Source organism: Salvelinus alpinus, chromosome 25 (assembly GCF_045679555.1).
Source record: "Salvelinus alpinus chromosome 25, SLU_Salpinus.1, whole genome shotgun sequence".
Lineage (NCBI taxonomy): Eukaryota > Metazoa > Chordata > Actinopteri > Salmoniformes > Salmonidae > Salvelinus > Salvelinus alpinus.
Window position 1 is genome coordinate 15,936,517 of NC_092110.1, and position 13,707 is coordinate 15,950,223.

Here is a 13,707-nt window from a genome sequence, read left to right on the forward strand (position 1 = left end):
CTGTAATATCTCTGGCTAGATGCCATGTAAATATTCTGGAGAGCCGCTAAGGATGTCTAAATGAACAAAAGGATAGAACTCCCGAACAATTGGAGCAAAATGAAATCGAATGCCATACAAAGTATATCAAGGTTTGTGTTATCTGTTTTTGCCCTTATACTTTCTATACGGAGAAAGACCAAGTCGTTGGGTGCGGCCTGGCTGTTGTAACATGCTAACTAGTCTAGATAGCAAACGTCATTAGCTTGCTTACCTGAAGCTTTGGGGAACCGTGGCTGTCAACGATGCTGCAAGGCAGACATGGCGTTGCAAGTGTCTGTTGGTTTACTTGAAATGACCCTATTCATGTGTTTTGTTCATAACATGTAGATACATTAATGACCTCAGAATTCCCCAAATCTCAAATTAATTGTTAGCGGACGAGTGTATAAACTGGCGCTCGTGCCCACACAGCAAACAAACCGAGCTAGCTAATTTGCTAACTGACTAACTGAAGTAGTTTTCAAAATGTTGATCATTAACGGGGGACCCTCCCCTGGTCGTTGAATACGATCGATTCGGGACCCCCCCCCCCCAAACATGGATGTGCACAGCAGCCAGTATTCATTGCAATCGTGAGAGTGCAAGGTCGTTCACTCTTGTTCTGAAAGCCACATAACGTTAGCTAGCTGGCTAACTAAGCCAGCTTGCCTCTTAGCTAGCTAACTAACTTACAAACAGAAATACTCCCATTTATGACCGTCACAGTATATTTCATCTGGCCAGACAAAACTATTTGTCATGATGGTTGCTTCACTTATGCTGTTGTCAAACATCCAATTTACCATTGCAACATTTTTGAGCCTGCCTTGAAAGATTTAAGCAGTAGAGGCTCTTTAGAGGAGGAAGGGGAGGACCATGCTCCTCAGTGAATTTCATAAAAATAGTAAAACATTAAAGCTATCCTTTTAGATAACTATACTAAATTTATTCACGTCACCAAATAATTTATCAAAACACACAGATTTGCAATGAATGTCTACAGTGTCCCCAACAGCACTCTGTAGGATAGCACCATGGTTAGCCGGAAGACAGCTAGCTTGTGTCCTCCTCTGTGTACATTGACTTCAATACTAAACCTAGGAGGCTCGTGGTTCTCACCATCTTCCGGCTACACAGTAATTATGACAAATTCCAGAGGACGTCCTCCAACCTATCAGAGCTCTTCCAGCATGAACTGACATGTTGTCCACCCAATCAAAGAATCAGATACATAATCTACTACTGAAAGCACAAGCTACAGCTAGCTAGCACTGCACAGTGCATACAATGAATGTGTTGAGTAGTTGACTCAGAGAGAAAAAGACAGTAGTTTAACAGTTAACTAATTAATTTCTTCAAAAATGGAGCACCGAGAGAGAGGTATATTTCATCTATTTGTTTTACTTCCACTTACTTAGCTAGAAAATGCAGCTAGCTAGTTTAGTGTACTCAAACACCATGCTCAAACAGGGATGCTATGTTAGCTAGCTGGCTTTGACTATCCAACACAAGACTGGAACAATTCAAAGTCGAGGTTGAAATACTGTCTGCTTGCATAAGTGTTAAAGAACACAATTCACGCCCAAGAGATGCTGAAAGAAATCCTATTTCTCCACTCGTGTTCCCGAGACAAAATTAACATTTGTTTAATTTCACTGCGAGAAATGTATAATTCTGCAGGAGTTGATATTACAGTTGAAGTCGGAAGTTTACATACACTTAGGTTGGAGTCATTAACTTGTTTTTCAACCACTCCACAAATGTCTTGTTAGCAAACTATAGTTTTGGCAAGTCGGTTAGGACATCTACTTTGCTCATGACATAAGTCATTTTTCCAACAATTCTTTACAGACAGATTATTTCACTTATAATTCACTGTATCACAATTCCAGGTGGTCAGAAGTTTACATACACTAAGTTGACTGTGCCTTTAAACAACTTGGAAAATTCCAGAAAATGATGTCATGGCTTTAGAAGCTTCTGATAGGCTAATTGACATAATTTGAGTCAATTGGAGGTGTACCTGTGGATGTATTTCAAGGCCTACCTTCAAACTCAGTGCCTCTTTGCTTGACATCATGGGAAATTCAAAAGAAATCGGCCAAGACCTCAGAAAAAGACCTCCACATGTCTGGTTCATCCTTGGTAGCAATTTCCAAACACCTGAAGGTACCATGTTCATCTGTACAAACAATAGTACGCAAGTATAAACACCATGGGACCACGCAGCCGTCATACAGCTCAGGAAGGAGACGCGTTCTGTCTCCTAGAGATCAACGCCGATACCGATTATTGGAGGACAAAAAAAAGCTGATACCGATTAATCGGCCATTAAAAAAAATATATATATATATTGAGATTATTTGATGACAATTACAACAATACTGAATGAACAATGAACACTTGTATTTTAACTTAATATAATACATCAATAAAATCAATTTAGTCTCAGATGAAACATGTACAATTTGGTTTAAATAATGCAAAAAGAAAGTGTTGGAGAAGAAAGTAAAAGTGCAATATGTGCCATGTAAGAAAGCTAACGTTTAAGTTCCTTGCTCAGAACATGAGAACATATGAAAGCTGGTGGTTCCTTTTAACATGAGTCTTCAATATTCCCAGGTAAGAAGTTTTAGGTTGTAGTTATTATAGGACTATTTCTCTCTATACCATTTGTATTTCATATACCTTTGACTATTGGATGTTCTAATAGGTACTTTTAGTATAGTCTTCACACAGTTCGCAATGAGCCAGGCGGCCCAAACTGCTGCATATACCCTGACTCTGTTGCACAGAACGCAAGAGAAGTGACACAATTTCCTTAGTTAAAAGAAATGTTTTTTAGCAGGCAATATTAACTAAATATGCAGGTTTAAACATGTATACTTGTGTATTGATTTTAAGAAAGGCGTTGATGTTTATGGTTAGGTACACATTGGTGCAACGACAGTGCTTTTTTCACGAATGCGCTAGTTAAATCACCCGTTTGGCAATGTAGGCTGTGATTCAATGATAAATTAACAGGCACTGCATCGAATATATGCAACACAGGGCAAGCTAGATAAACTAGTAATATCATCAACCATGTGTAGTTAACTAGTGATTATATTAAGATTGATTGTTTTTTATAAGATAAGTTTAATGCTAGCTAGCACCTTACCTTGGCTCCTTGCTGCACTCGCATAACAGGTAGTCAGCCTGCCACCCAGTCTCCTCGTGGAGTGCAAAGTAATCGGCCATGATCGGTGCCCAAAAATGCCGATTACCGATTGTTATGAAAACTTGAAATCGGCCATTCCGATTAATCGGTCAACCTCTAGAACATACTTTGGTGCGAAAAGTGCAAATCAATCCCAGAACAACAGCAAAGGACCTTGTGAAGATGCTGGAGGAAACAGGTACAAAAGTATCTATATCCACAGTAAAACAAGTCCTATATCGACATAACCTGAAAGGCCGCTCAGCAAGGAAGAAGCCACTGCTCCAAAACCGCCATAAAAAAGCCAGACTACGGTTTGCAACTGCAGATGGGGACAAAGATCGTACTTTTTGGAGAAATGTCCTCTGGTCTGATGAACCAAAAATAGAACTGTTTGGTCATAATGACCATCGTTATGTTTGGAGGAAAAAGGGGGAGGCTTGCAAGCCGAAGAACACCATCCCAACCGTGAAGCACGGGGGTGGCAGCATCATGTTGTGGGGGTGCTTTGCTGCAGGAGGGACTGGTGCACTTCACAAAATACACTGCTCAATAAAAAAAAGGGAACACTTAAACAACACAATGTAACTCCAAGTCAATCACACTTCTGTGAAATCAAACTGTCCACTTAGGAAGCAACACTGATTGACAATAAATTTCACATGCCGTTGTGCAAATGGAATAGACAACAGGTGGAAATTATGGTTCTGCAGGTGGTGACCACAGACCACTTCTCAGTTCCTATGCTTCCTGGCTGATGTTTTGGTCACTTTTGAATGCTGGCGGTGCTTTCACTCTAGTGGTAGCATGAGACGGAGTCTACAACCCACTCAGGTAGTGCAGCTCATCCAGGATGGCACATCAATGCGAGCTGTGGCAAGAAGGTTTGCTGTGTCTGTCAGCGTAGTGTCCAGAGCATGGAGGCGCTACCAGGAGACAGGCCAGTACATCAGGAGACGTGGAGGAGGCCTTTGTAGGGCAACAACCCAGCAGCAGGACCGCTACCTCCGCCTTTGTGCAAGAAGGAGCAGGAGGAGCACTGCCAGAGCCCTGCAAAATGACCTCCAGCAGGCCACAAATGTGCATGTGTCTGCTCAAACGGTCAGAAACAGACTCCATGAGGGTGGTATGAGGACCCGACGTCCACAGGTGGGGGTTGTGCTTACAGCCCAACACCGTGCAGGACGTTTGGCATTTGCCAGAGAACACCAAGATTGGCAAATTCGCCACTGGCGCCCTGTGCTCTTCACAGATGAAAGCAGGTTCACACTGAGCAGACGTGACAGAGTCTGGAGACGCCGTGGAGAACGTTCTGCTGCCTGCAACATCCTCCAGCATGACCGGTTTGGCGGTGGGTCAGTCATGGTGTGGGGTGTCATTTCTTTTTGGGGGCCGCACAGCCCTCCATGGGCTCGCCAGAGGTAGCCTGACTGCCATTAGGTACCGAGATGAGATCCTCAGACCCCTTGTGAGACCATATGCTGGTGCGGTTGGCCCTGGGTTCCTCCTAATGCAAGACAATGCTAGACCTCATGTGGCTGGATTGTTTCAGCAGTTCCTGCAAGAGGAAGGCATTGATGCTATGGACTGGCCCGCCCGTTCCCCAGACCTGAATCCAATTGAGCACATCTGGGACATCATGTCTCGCTCCATCCACCAACGCCACGTTGCACCACAGACTGTCCAGGAGTTGGCGGATGCTTTAGTCCAGGTCTGGGAGGAGATCCCTCAGGAGACCATCCGCCACCTCATCAGGAGCATGCCCAGGCGTTGTAGGGAGGTCATACAGGCACGTGGAGGCCACACACACTACTGAGCCTCATTTTGACTTGTTTTAAGGACATTACATCAAAGTTGGATCAGCCTGTAGTGTGGTTTTCCACTTTAATTTTGAGTGTTACTCCAAATCCAGACCTCCATGGGTTGATAAATTTGATTTCCATTGATAATTTATGTGATTTTGTTGTCAGCACATTCAACTATGTAAAGAAAAAAGTATTTAATAAGAATATTTCATTCATTCAGATCTAGGATGTGTTATTTTAGTGTTCCCTTTATTTTTTTGAGCAGTATAGATTGCGTCATGTGGAAGGAAAATTATGTGGATATATTGAAGCAACATCTGAAGACATCAAAGTTAAAGCTTTGTCGCAAATGGGTCTTCCAAATGGACAATGACACCAAGCATACTTCCAAAGTTGTGGCAAAATGGCTTAAGGACAACAAAGTCAAGGTATTGGAGTGACCATCACAAAGCCCTCACCTCAATCCTATAGAAAATTTGACCACTGTTGTGTCGATTTAAAATTTTTTTTGTCACATACACATGGTTAGCAGATGTTAATGCGAGTGTCGCGAAATGCTTGTGCTTCTAGTTCCGACAATGCAGTAATAACCAACGAGTAATCTTACCTAACAATTCCACAACTACTACCTTATACACACAAGTGTAAAGGGATAAAGGATATGTACATAAAGATATATGAATTAGTGATGGTACAGAATGGCATAGGCAATATGCAGTAGATGGTATCGAGTACAGTATATACATATGAGATGAGTAATGTAGGGTATGTAAACATAAGTGCATAGTTTAAAGTGGCTAGTGATACATGTATTACATAAAGATGGCAAGATGCAGTAGATGATATAGAGTACAGTATACAGTACATCTCTGTCGGCGCAGTATACAGTATCAATTTCCATTATTAAAGTGAGCTGGAGTTGACTCAGTATGTTGGCAGCAGCCACTCGATGTTAGTGGTGGCTGTTTAACAGACTGATGGCCTTGAGATAGAAGCTGTTTTTCAGTCTCTCGGTCCCTGCTTTGATGCACCTGTACTGACCTCGCCTTCTGGATGATAGCGGGGTGAACAGGCAGTGGCTCGGGTGGTTGTTGTCCTTGATGATCTTTATGGCCTTCCTGTGACATCGGGTGGTGTAGGTGTCCTGGAGGGCAGGTAGTTTGCCCCCGGTGATGCGTTGTTCAGATCTCACTACCCTCTGGAGAGCCTTACGGTTGTGGGCGGAGCAGTTGCCGTACCAGGCGGTGATACACTCCGACAGGATGCTCTCGATTGTGCATCTGTAGAAGTTTGTGAGTGCTTTTGGTGACAAGCCGAATTTCTTCAGCCTCCTGAGGTTGAAGAGGCGCTGCTGCGCCTTCGTCACAACGCTGTCTGTGTGGGTGGACCAATTCAGTTTGTCCGTGATGTGTACGCCGAGGAACTTAAAACTTACTACCCTCTCCACTACTGTCCCGTCAATGTGGATAGGGGGATGCTCCCTCTGCTGTTTCCTGAAGTCCACAATCATCTCTTTTGTTTTGTTGACGTTGAGTGTGAGGTAATTTTCCTGACACCACACTCCGAGGGCCCTCACCTCCTCCCTGTAGGCCGTCTCGTCGTTGTTTGTAATCAAGCCTACCACTGTAGTGTCGTCCGCAAACTTGATGATTGAGTTGGAGGCGTGCATGGCCACGCAGTCATGGGTGAACAGGGAGTACAGGAGAGGGCTGAGAACGCACCCTTGTGGGGCCCCAGTGTTGAGGATCAGCGGGGTGGAGATGTTGTTTCCTACCCTCACCACCTGGGGGCGGCCCGTCAGGAAGTCCAGTACCCAGTTGCACAGGGCGGGGTCGAGACCCAGGGTCTCGAGCTTGATGACGAGTTTGGAGGGTACTATGGTGAATGCTGAGCTGTAGTCGATGAACAGCATTCTCACATAGGTATTCCTCTTGTCCAGATGGGTTAGGGCAGTGTGGTTGCGATTGCGTCGTCTATGGACCTATTGGTGCGGTAAGCAAATTGGAGTGGGTCTAGGGTGTCAGGTAGGGTGGAGGTGATATGGTCCTTGACTAGTCTCTCATAGCACTTCATGATGATGGAAGTGAGTGCTATGGGGTGGTAATCATTTAGCTCAGATACCTTAGCTTTCTTGGGAACAGGAACAATGGTGGCCCTGTGAAGCATGTGGGAACAGCAGACTGGGATAAGGATTGATTGAATATGTCCGTAAACACACCAGCCAGCTGGTCTGCGCATGCGGCTGGGGATGCCGTCTGGGCCTGCAGCCTTGCGAGGGTTAACACGTTTAAATGTTTTACTCACGTCGGCTGCAGTGAAGGAGAGTCCGCAGGTTTTGGTAGCGGGCCATGTCAGTGGCACTGTATTGTCCTCAAAACGAGCAAAGAAGTTATTTAGTCTGTCTGGGAGCAAGACATCCTGGTCCGCGACGGGGCTGGTTTTCTTTTTGTAATCCGTGATTGACTGTAGACCCTGCCACATACCTCTTGTGTCTGAGCCGTTGAATTGCGACTCTACTTTGTCTCTATACTGACGCTTAGCTTGTTTGATTGCCTTGTGGAGGGAATAGCTATACTGTTTGTATTCGGTCATGTTTCCGGTCACCTTGCCCTGGTTAAAAGCAGTGGTTCGCGCTTTCAGTTTTGCGCAAATGCTGCCATCAATCCACAGTTTCTGGTTTGGGAATGTTTTAATAGTTGTTGTGGGTACGACATCGCCGATGCACTTTCTAATGAACTCGCTCACCGAATCAGCGTATTCGTCAATGTTGTTGTTGGACGCAATGCGGAACATATCCCAATCCACGTGATCGAAGCAGTCTTGAAGCGTAGAATCAGATTGGTCGGACCAGCGTTGAGCAGACCTGAGCGCGGGAGCTTCTTGTTTTTGTTTCTGTCTGTAGGCTGGAAATAACAAAATGGAGTCGTGGTCAGCTTTTCCGAAAGGAGGGCGGGGGAGGGCCTTACATGCGTCGCGGAAGTTAGAATAACAATAATCCAGGGTTTTACCAGCCCTGGTTGCGCAATCGATATGCTGATAGAATTTAGGGAGTCTTGTTTTCAGATTAGTCTTGTTAAAATCCCCAGCTACAATGTATGCATCCTCAGAATATGTGGTTTCCAGTTTACATAGAGTCAAATAAAGTTCGTTCATGTGTCTGCTTGGGGGGGAATATATACGGCTGTGATTATAATCGAAGAGAATTTCCTTGGTAGATAATGCGGTCGACATTTGATTGTGAGGAATTCTAAGTCAGGTGAGCAGAAGGACTTGAGTTCCTGTATGTTGTTATGATTAACGAGACGTGGTGTGATCATAAGGCATACCCCCCCGCCCCTCTTCTTACCAGAAAGATGCTTGTTTCTGTCGGCGCGATGCGTGAAGAAACCAGCTGGCTGCACCGACTCCGATAGCTTCTCTCGAGTGAGCCATGTTTCCGTGAAGCAAGGAACGTTACAGTCTCTGATGTCTCTCTGGAAGGCAACCCTTGCTCGGATTTCATCAACCTTGTTGTCAAGAGACTGGACATTGGCGAGCAGTATGCTAGGGAGTGGTGCGCAATGTGCCCGTCTCCGGAGCCTGACCAGAAGACCACTTCGTTTGCCCCTTTTACGGCGACGTTGTTTAGGTTCGCCGGCTGGGATCAGATTCATTGTCCTGGGTGGAAGGCAAAACACAGGATCTGCTTCGGGAAAGTCATATTCCTGGTCGTAATGATGGTGAGTTGACGTTGCTCTTATATTCAGTAGTTCCTCCCGACTGTATGTAATAAAACCTAATATTACCTGGGGTACCAATGTAAGAAGTAATACGTAAAAAAAACTAAATACTGCATAGTTTCCTAGGAACGCGAAGCGAGGCGGCCATCTCTGTCGGCGCAAACTCCTGACCCACTGGGAATGTGATGAAAGAAATAAAAGCTGAAAGAAATAATTCTCTCTAATATTATCCTGACATTTCACATTCTTAAAATAAAGTGATGATCCTAACTGACCTAAAACAGGGAATTTGTACTTGGATTAAATGTCAGGAATTATGAAAAACGGAGTTGAAATGTATTTGGCTAAGGTGTATGTAATCTTCCGACTTCAACTGTATATTTCGCTACATGTGAGAGGTTGGCAAGATGGCGACGACAGAGAAGGTCGCCTCTCTTCGAGTCCTTAGGAAACTATGCAGTATTTTTAGTTTTTTAATGTATTATTTCTTACTTTGTTAGCCCAGAAAATCTTAAGCATTTTTACATACAGCCGTAAAGAACTATTGGATATTAACATTATGATGAGGAATACGACTTTCCCGAAGCGGATCCTTCGTTCGGACCACCACCCAGGACATTTGATCTAATCCCAGAGGCTGACCCAAAACAACGTCGCTGCAGAAGAGGTAGACGGAGTGACCTCCTGGTCAGAATTTCGGATGCGTGCACACCACCCACCGCTTCCGAGTATATTACTCGCTGATGTCCGGTCTCTAGACAATAAGGTGGACGAAATTTCGGCAAGGGATGCCTTCCAGAGATACATCAGAGATTGTAACATTCTCTGTTTCGTGGAAACATGGCTCTCTCGGGATATGTTGTCAGACTTGGTACAGCCACCGGGTTTCTAAATGCGTCGCGCCGACAGAAATAAACAACTCTCTGGGAAGAAGGGCGTTCACTTGACCTAGAATTCCTTACAATCAAATGCCGACCACATTATCTCTCAAGATAATTATCTTCGATTATAGTCACAGCCGTGTATACCCCCCCCCCACAAGCAGATACCACAACAGCCCTCAAGGAACTTCACTGGGCTCTATGTAAACAGGAAACCATATGTCCTGAGGCGGAATTTATTGTAGCTGGGGATTTTAACAAAGCTAATTTGACATATTCAACATATTGACTGTAGCACGCTTGCGGGCAATACACTGGACCACTGCTACTCCAACTTCTGCGATGCATACAAGGCCCTCCCTTCGGCAAATCCGACCTCAACTTCATTTTGCTCCTACCGTCCTACAGGCAGAAACTGAAACAGGATGTACCCGTGACTAGAACCATTCAACGCTGGTCTGACCAATCAGAATCCACGCTTCAAGATTGTTTTGATCACGCGGACTGGGAAATGTTCTGGGAAGCCTCAGAGAATAACATCGATTTATACGCTGACTCAGTGATTGAATTTATAAGGAAGTGCATTGGAGATGTTGTACCCACTGTGACTATTAAAACCTACCCAAACCAGAAACCGTGGATGGATTGCGGCATTCGCGCAAAATTGAAAGCGCGAACCACCGCATTCAACCATGAAAAGATGACTAGGAATATGGCCGAATATAAACAGTGTAGTTATTCCCTCCGTAAGGCAATCAAACAAGCAAAATGTCGGTATAGGGAGAAACGGCTCAGACACGAGACGTATGTGGCAGGGTCTACAGGCAGTTGCGGACTACAAAAAGAAAACCAGCCTCGTCACGGACACCGATGTCTTGCTTCCAGACAAACACCTTTGCCCGCTTTGAGGATAATAAGGTGCCACTGAAGCGGCCTGCTACCAAGGACTGCGGGCCCCCCCTCTCTTTCTCTGTGGCCGACGCGAGTAAGGCATTTAAATGTGTTAACCCTCGCAAGGCTGCTGGCCCAGACGGCATCCCGAGCTGCATCCTCAGAGCATGCGCAGACCAGCTGCTTCAAGATGGCCACCATTGTTCCTGTACCCAAGAAGCAAAGATCACTGAACTTAATGACTATCGCCCTGTAGCACTCACTTCTGTCAGGAAAACAACCTCTCACTCAACGTCAACAAAACAAAGGAGATGGTACCCTCAAAGCTCATCATCAAGCTGGAGGCCCTGAGTCTCAACCCCGCCCTGTGCAATTGGGTCCTGGACTTTCTGATGGGCCGCCCCCAGGTGGTGAAGGTAGGCAACTTCTCCATTTCGCTGATCCTCAACACTAGGGCCCCACAAGGGTGCGTGCTCAGCCCCCTCCTGTACTCCCTGTTCACCCATGACTGCGTGGCCATGCACGCCTCCAACTCAATCATCAAGTTTGCAGACGACACAACAGTAGTGGTCTTGATTACCAACAACGTCAAGACAGCCAACAGGGAGGAGGTGAGGGCACTCGGAGTATGGTGTAAGGAAAACAACCTCTCACTCAACGTCAACAAAACAAAGGAGATTATCATGGACTTCAGGAAACAGCAGAGGGTGCACCCCCTATCCACATCGACGGGACAGTAGTGGAGAAGGTGGAAAGTTTTTAAAAAGTTCCTTGGCGTACACATCACGGACTAACTGAAATGGTCCACCCACACAGACAGCGTGACAGCGCAACTTCAACCTCAGGAGGCTGAAGAAATTTGTCTTGTCAACTAAAACCCTCTCAAACTTTTACAGAGGCACAATTGAGAGCATCCTGTCGGGCTGTATAACCGCCTGATACTGCAACTGTTCCGCCTTCTACCGCAAGGCTCTCCAGAGGGTGGTGCGGTCTGCACAACGTATCACTGGGGGCAAGCTACCTGCCCTCCAGGACACCTACACCACCCAATGTCACAGGAAGGCCAAAAAGATCATCAAGGACAACAGCCACCCGAGCCACTGCCTGTTCACCCAGAAGACGATGCCAGTACATGTGCATCAAAGCTGGGACCGAGAGACAGAAGCTGTTTTCCAATCTCAAGTCCATCAGACTGTTAAACAGTCATCACTAACACAGAGAGGCCTACATAGACTCGAATCATTGGCAACTTTAATAAATGGATCAATAGTCACTTTAAAAAATGCCACTTTATATAATTTTTTACATATCTTACATTACTCATCTCATATGTATATACTGTATTTTCTACCATCTATTGCACCTTGTCTGTGCCGCTCGGCCGTCGCTCATCCATATATTTATATGTACATATTCTTATTACATCCCTTTACATTTGTATGTATTAGGTAGTTGTTGTGAAATTGTTAGATTACTTGTTAGATATTACTGCATGGTCGGAACTAGAAGCACAAGCATTTCGCTACACTGGCATTAACATCTGCTAGCATGTGTATGTGACCAATAAAATTAGATTTGATTTGAATTTGTTATAGACCTACAGCCAGTTGCCTATTTCAGTTACTGTTCTATTTATCCATGTACTTAAATTAGGAATATTCAGTTCATTCATGGTTACAGTGAAACTCATGAGCTCGATATCAAAGGTGCATGTTAACAGCTTATCTTGAATAAGACCTTAAGCAGGATATGAGCTACTATCCGGAATACTGTGCGCATGTGAACGTGGTCACCAAGACATTGGAGCAACGTTGGGAGCAAGGCACGGAGGCAGGCAACCGTCTGTCTAAAGAGACTACACTAACATGACTGCTTGGTGGGCCAACCTAATAAGTATCACCGACAAGGAAATAACAACATTGCCAAGTGATGATGACCTAGGGGGGTTGGACAACTAGATTTTCAGAAAGTGTGTAAGGCAGGTCCTCTAGATAGTATTTAAATCTTGTCATAACTCCTGTTTATAATCTACTACCATGGCATGCTTTGTGTCACTGTACTCTGATCTGGTTTGTCAAGTTTCTGTAGTATTAGGTGTATATTCACTCTTGTGAACTTTCAGGAAAAATTGTCTGTCGTTACTTGACAATCCTGATTCACAGTTCTGTGGTGAATTCATTACGATGATTCTGTTGCAAAACATTGTCTGTTGTAAAATGTTTTGCAACAGAAACCATTTACTCCAAATGCTCTTCAAAGTGATATAAAAGCTGCTGGGTTCTTAAAGGTCCAATGCATTTCTGGGTAACAATTATGTACCTCACTGTGATTTCTCAAGCAAGAATGTTGTTTTTCACAATTCCTGACATTTAATCTGAGTAAAAATTCCCTGTCTTAGGTCATTTAGGATCATCACTTTCTTTTAAGAATGTGAAATGTCAGAATAATAGTAGAGAGAATGATTTATTTCAGATTTAATTTCTTTCATCACATTCCCAGTGGGTCAGAAGTTTACATACACACAATTAGTATTTGGTAGCATTGCCTTTAAATTGTTTAACTTGGGTCAAACGTTTCGGGTAGCCTTCCACAAGCTTCCCACAATAAATTGGGTGAATTTCGGCCCATTCCTCCGGACACAGCTTGTGTAACTGAGTCAGGTTTGTAGGCCTCCTTGCTCGCACAAGCTTTTTCAGTTCTGCCCACAAATGTTCTATAGGATTGAGGTCAGGGCTTTGTGATGGCCACTCCAATACCTTGACTTTGTTGTCCTTAAGCCATTTTGCCACAACTTTGGAAGTATGCTTGGGGTTATTGTCCATTTGGAAGACCCATTTGTGACAAAGCTTTAACTTCCTGACTGATGTCTTGAGATGTTGCCTCAATATATCCACATAATTTTCCTTTCTCATGATGCCATCTATTTTGTGAAGTACATGATACTGCCACCCCCATGCTTCACGGTTGGGATGGTGTTCTTCGGCTTGCAAGCGTCCCCCTTTTTCCTCCAAACATAACGATGGTCATTATGGCCAAACAGTTCTAGTTTTGTTTCATCAGACCAGAGGACATTTCTCCAAAAAGTACAATCTTTGTCCCCATGTGCAGTTGCAAACCGTAGTCTGGCTTTTTTATGGCGGTTTTGGAGCAGTGGCTTCTTCCTTGCTGAGCGGCCTTTCAGGTTATGTCGA

At 44.5% G+C, this 13,707-nt stretch overlaps 1 protein-coding gene across 21 annotated transcripts in view; it reads left to right on the forward strand.

Annotated features, from left to right (window-relative positions):
• LOC139553457 (bridge-like lipid transfer protein family member 1) overlaps nucleotides 1-13,707 on the forward strand; it is a 142,884-nt gene continuing 129,177 nt past the window's right edge. For 19 of the 21 annotated variants that reach the window (XM_071365779.1, XM_071365782.1, XM_071365785.1 and 16 more), the window contains exon 1: nucleotides 1-131. Coding sequence is in view for 1 of the 21 variants with exons in the window: in XM_071365790.1 (XP_071221891.1) it covers nucleotides 110-131 (22 nt within the window). In the remaining 20 variants the exon portion in view is untranslated. The remainder of the gene's footprint in view (nucleotides 132-13,707) is intronic. The other 2 variants (XM_071365780.1, XM_071365790.1) reach the window with 2 other exon arrangements.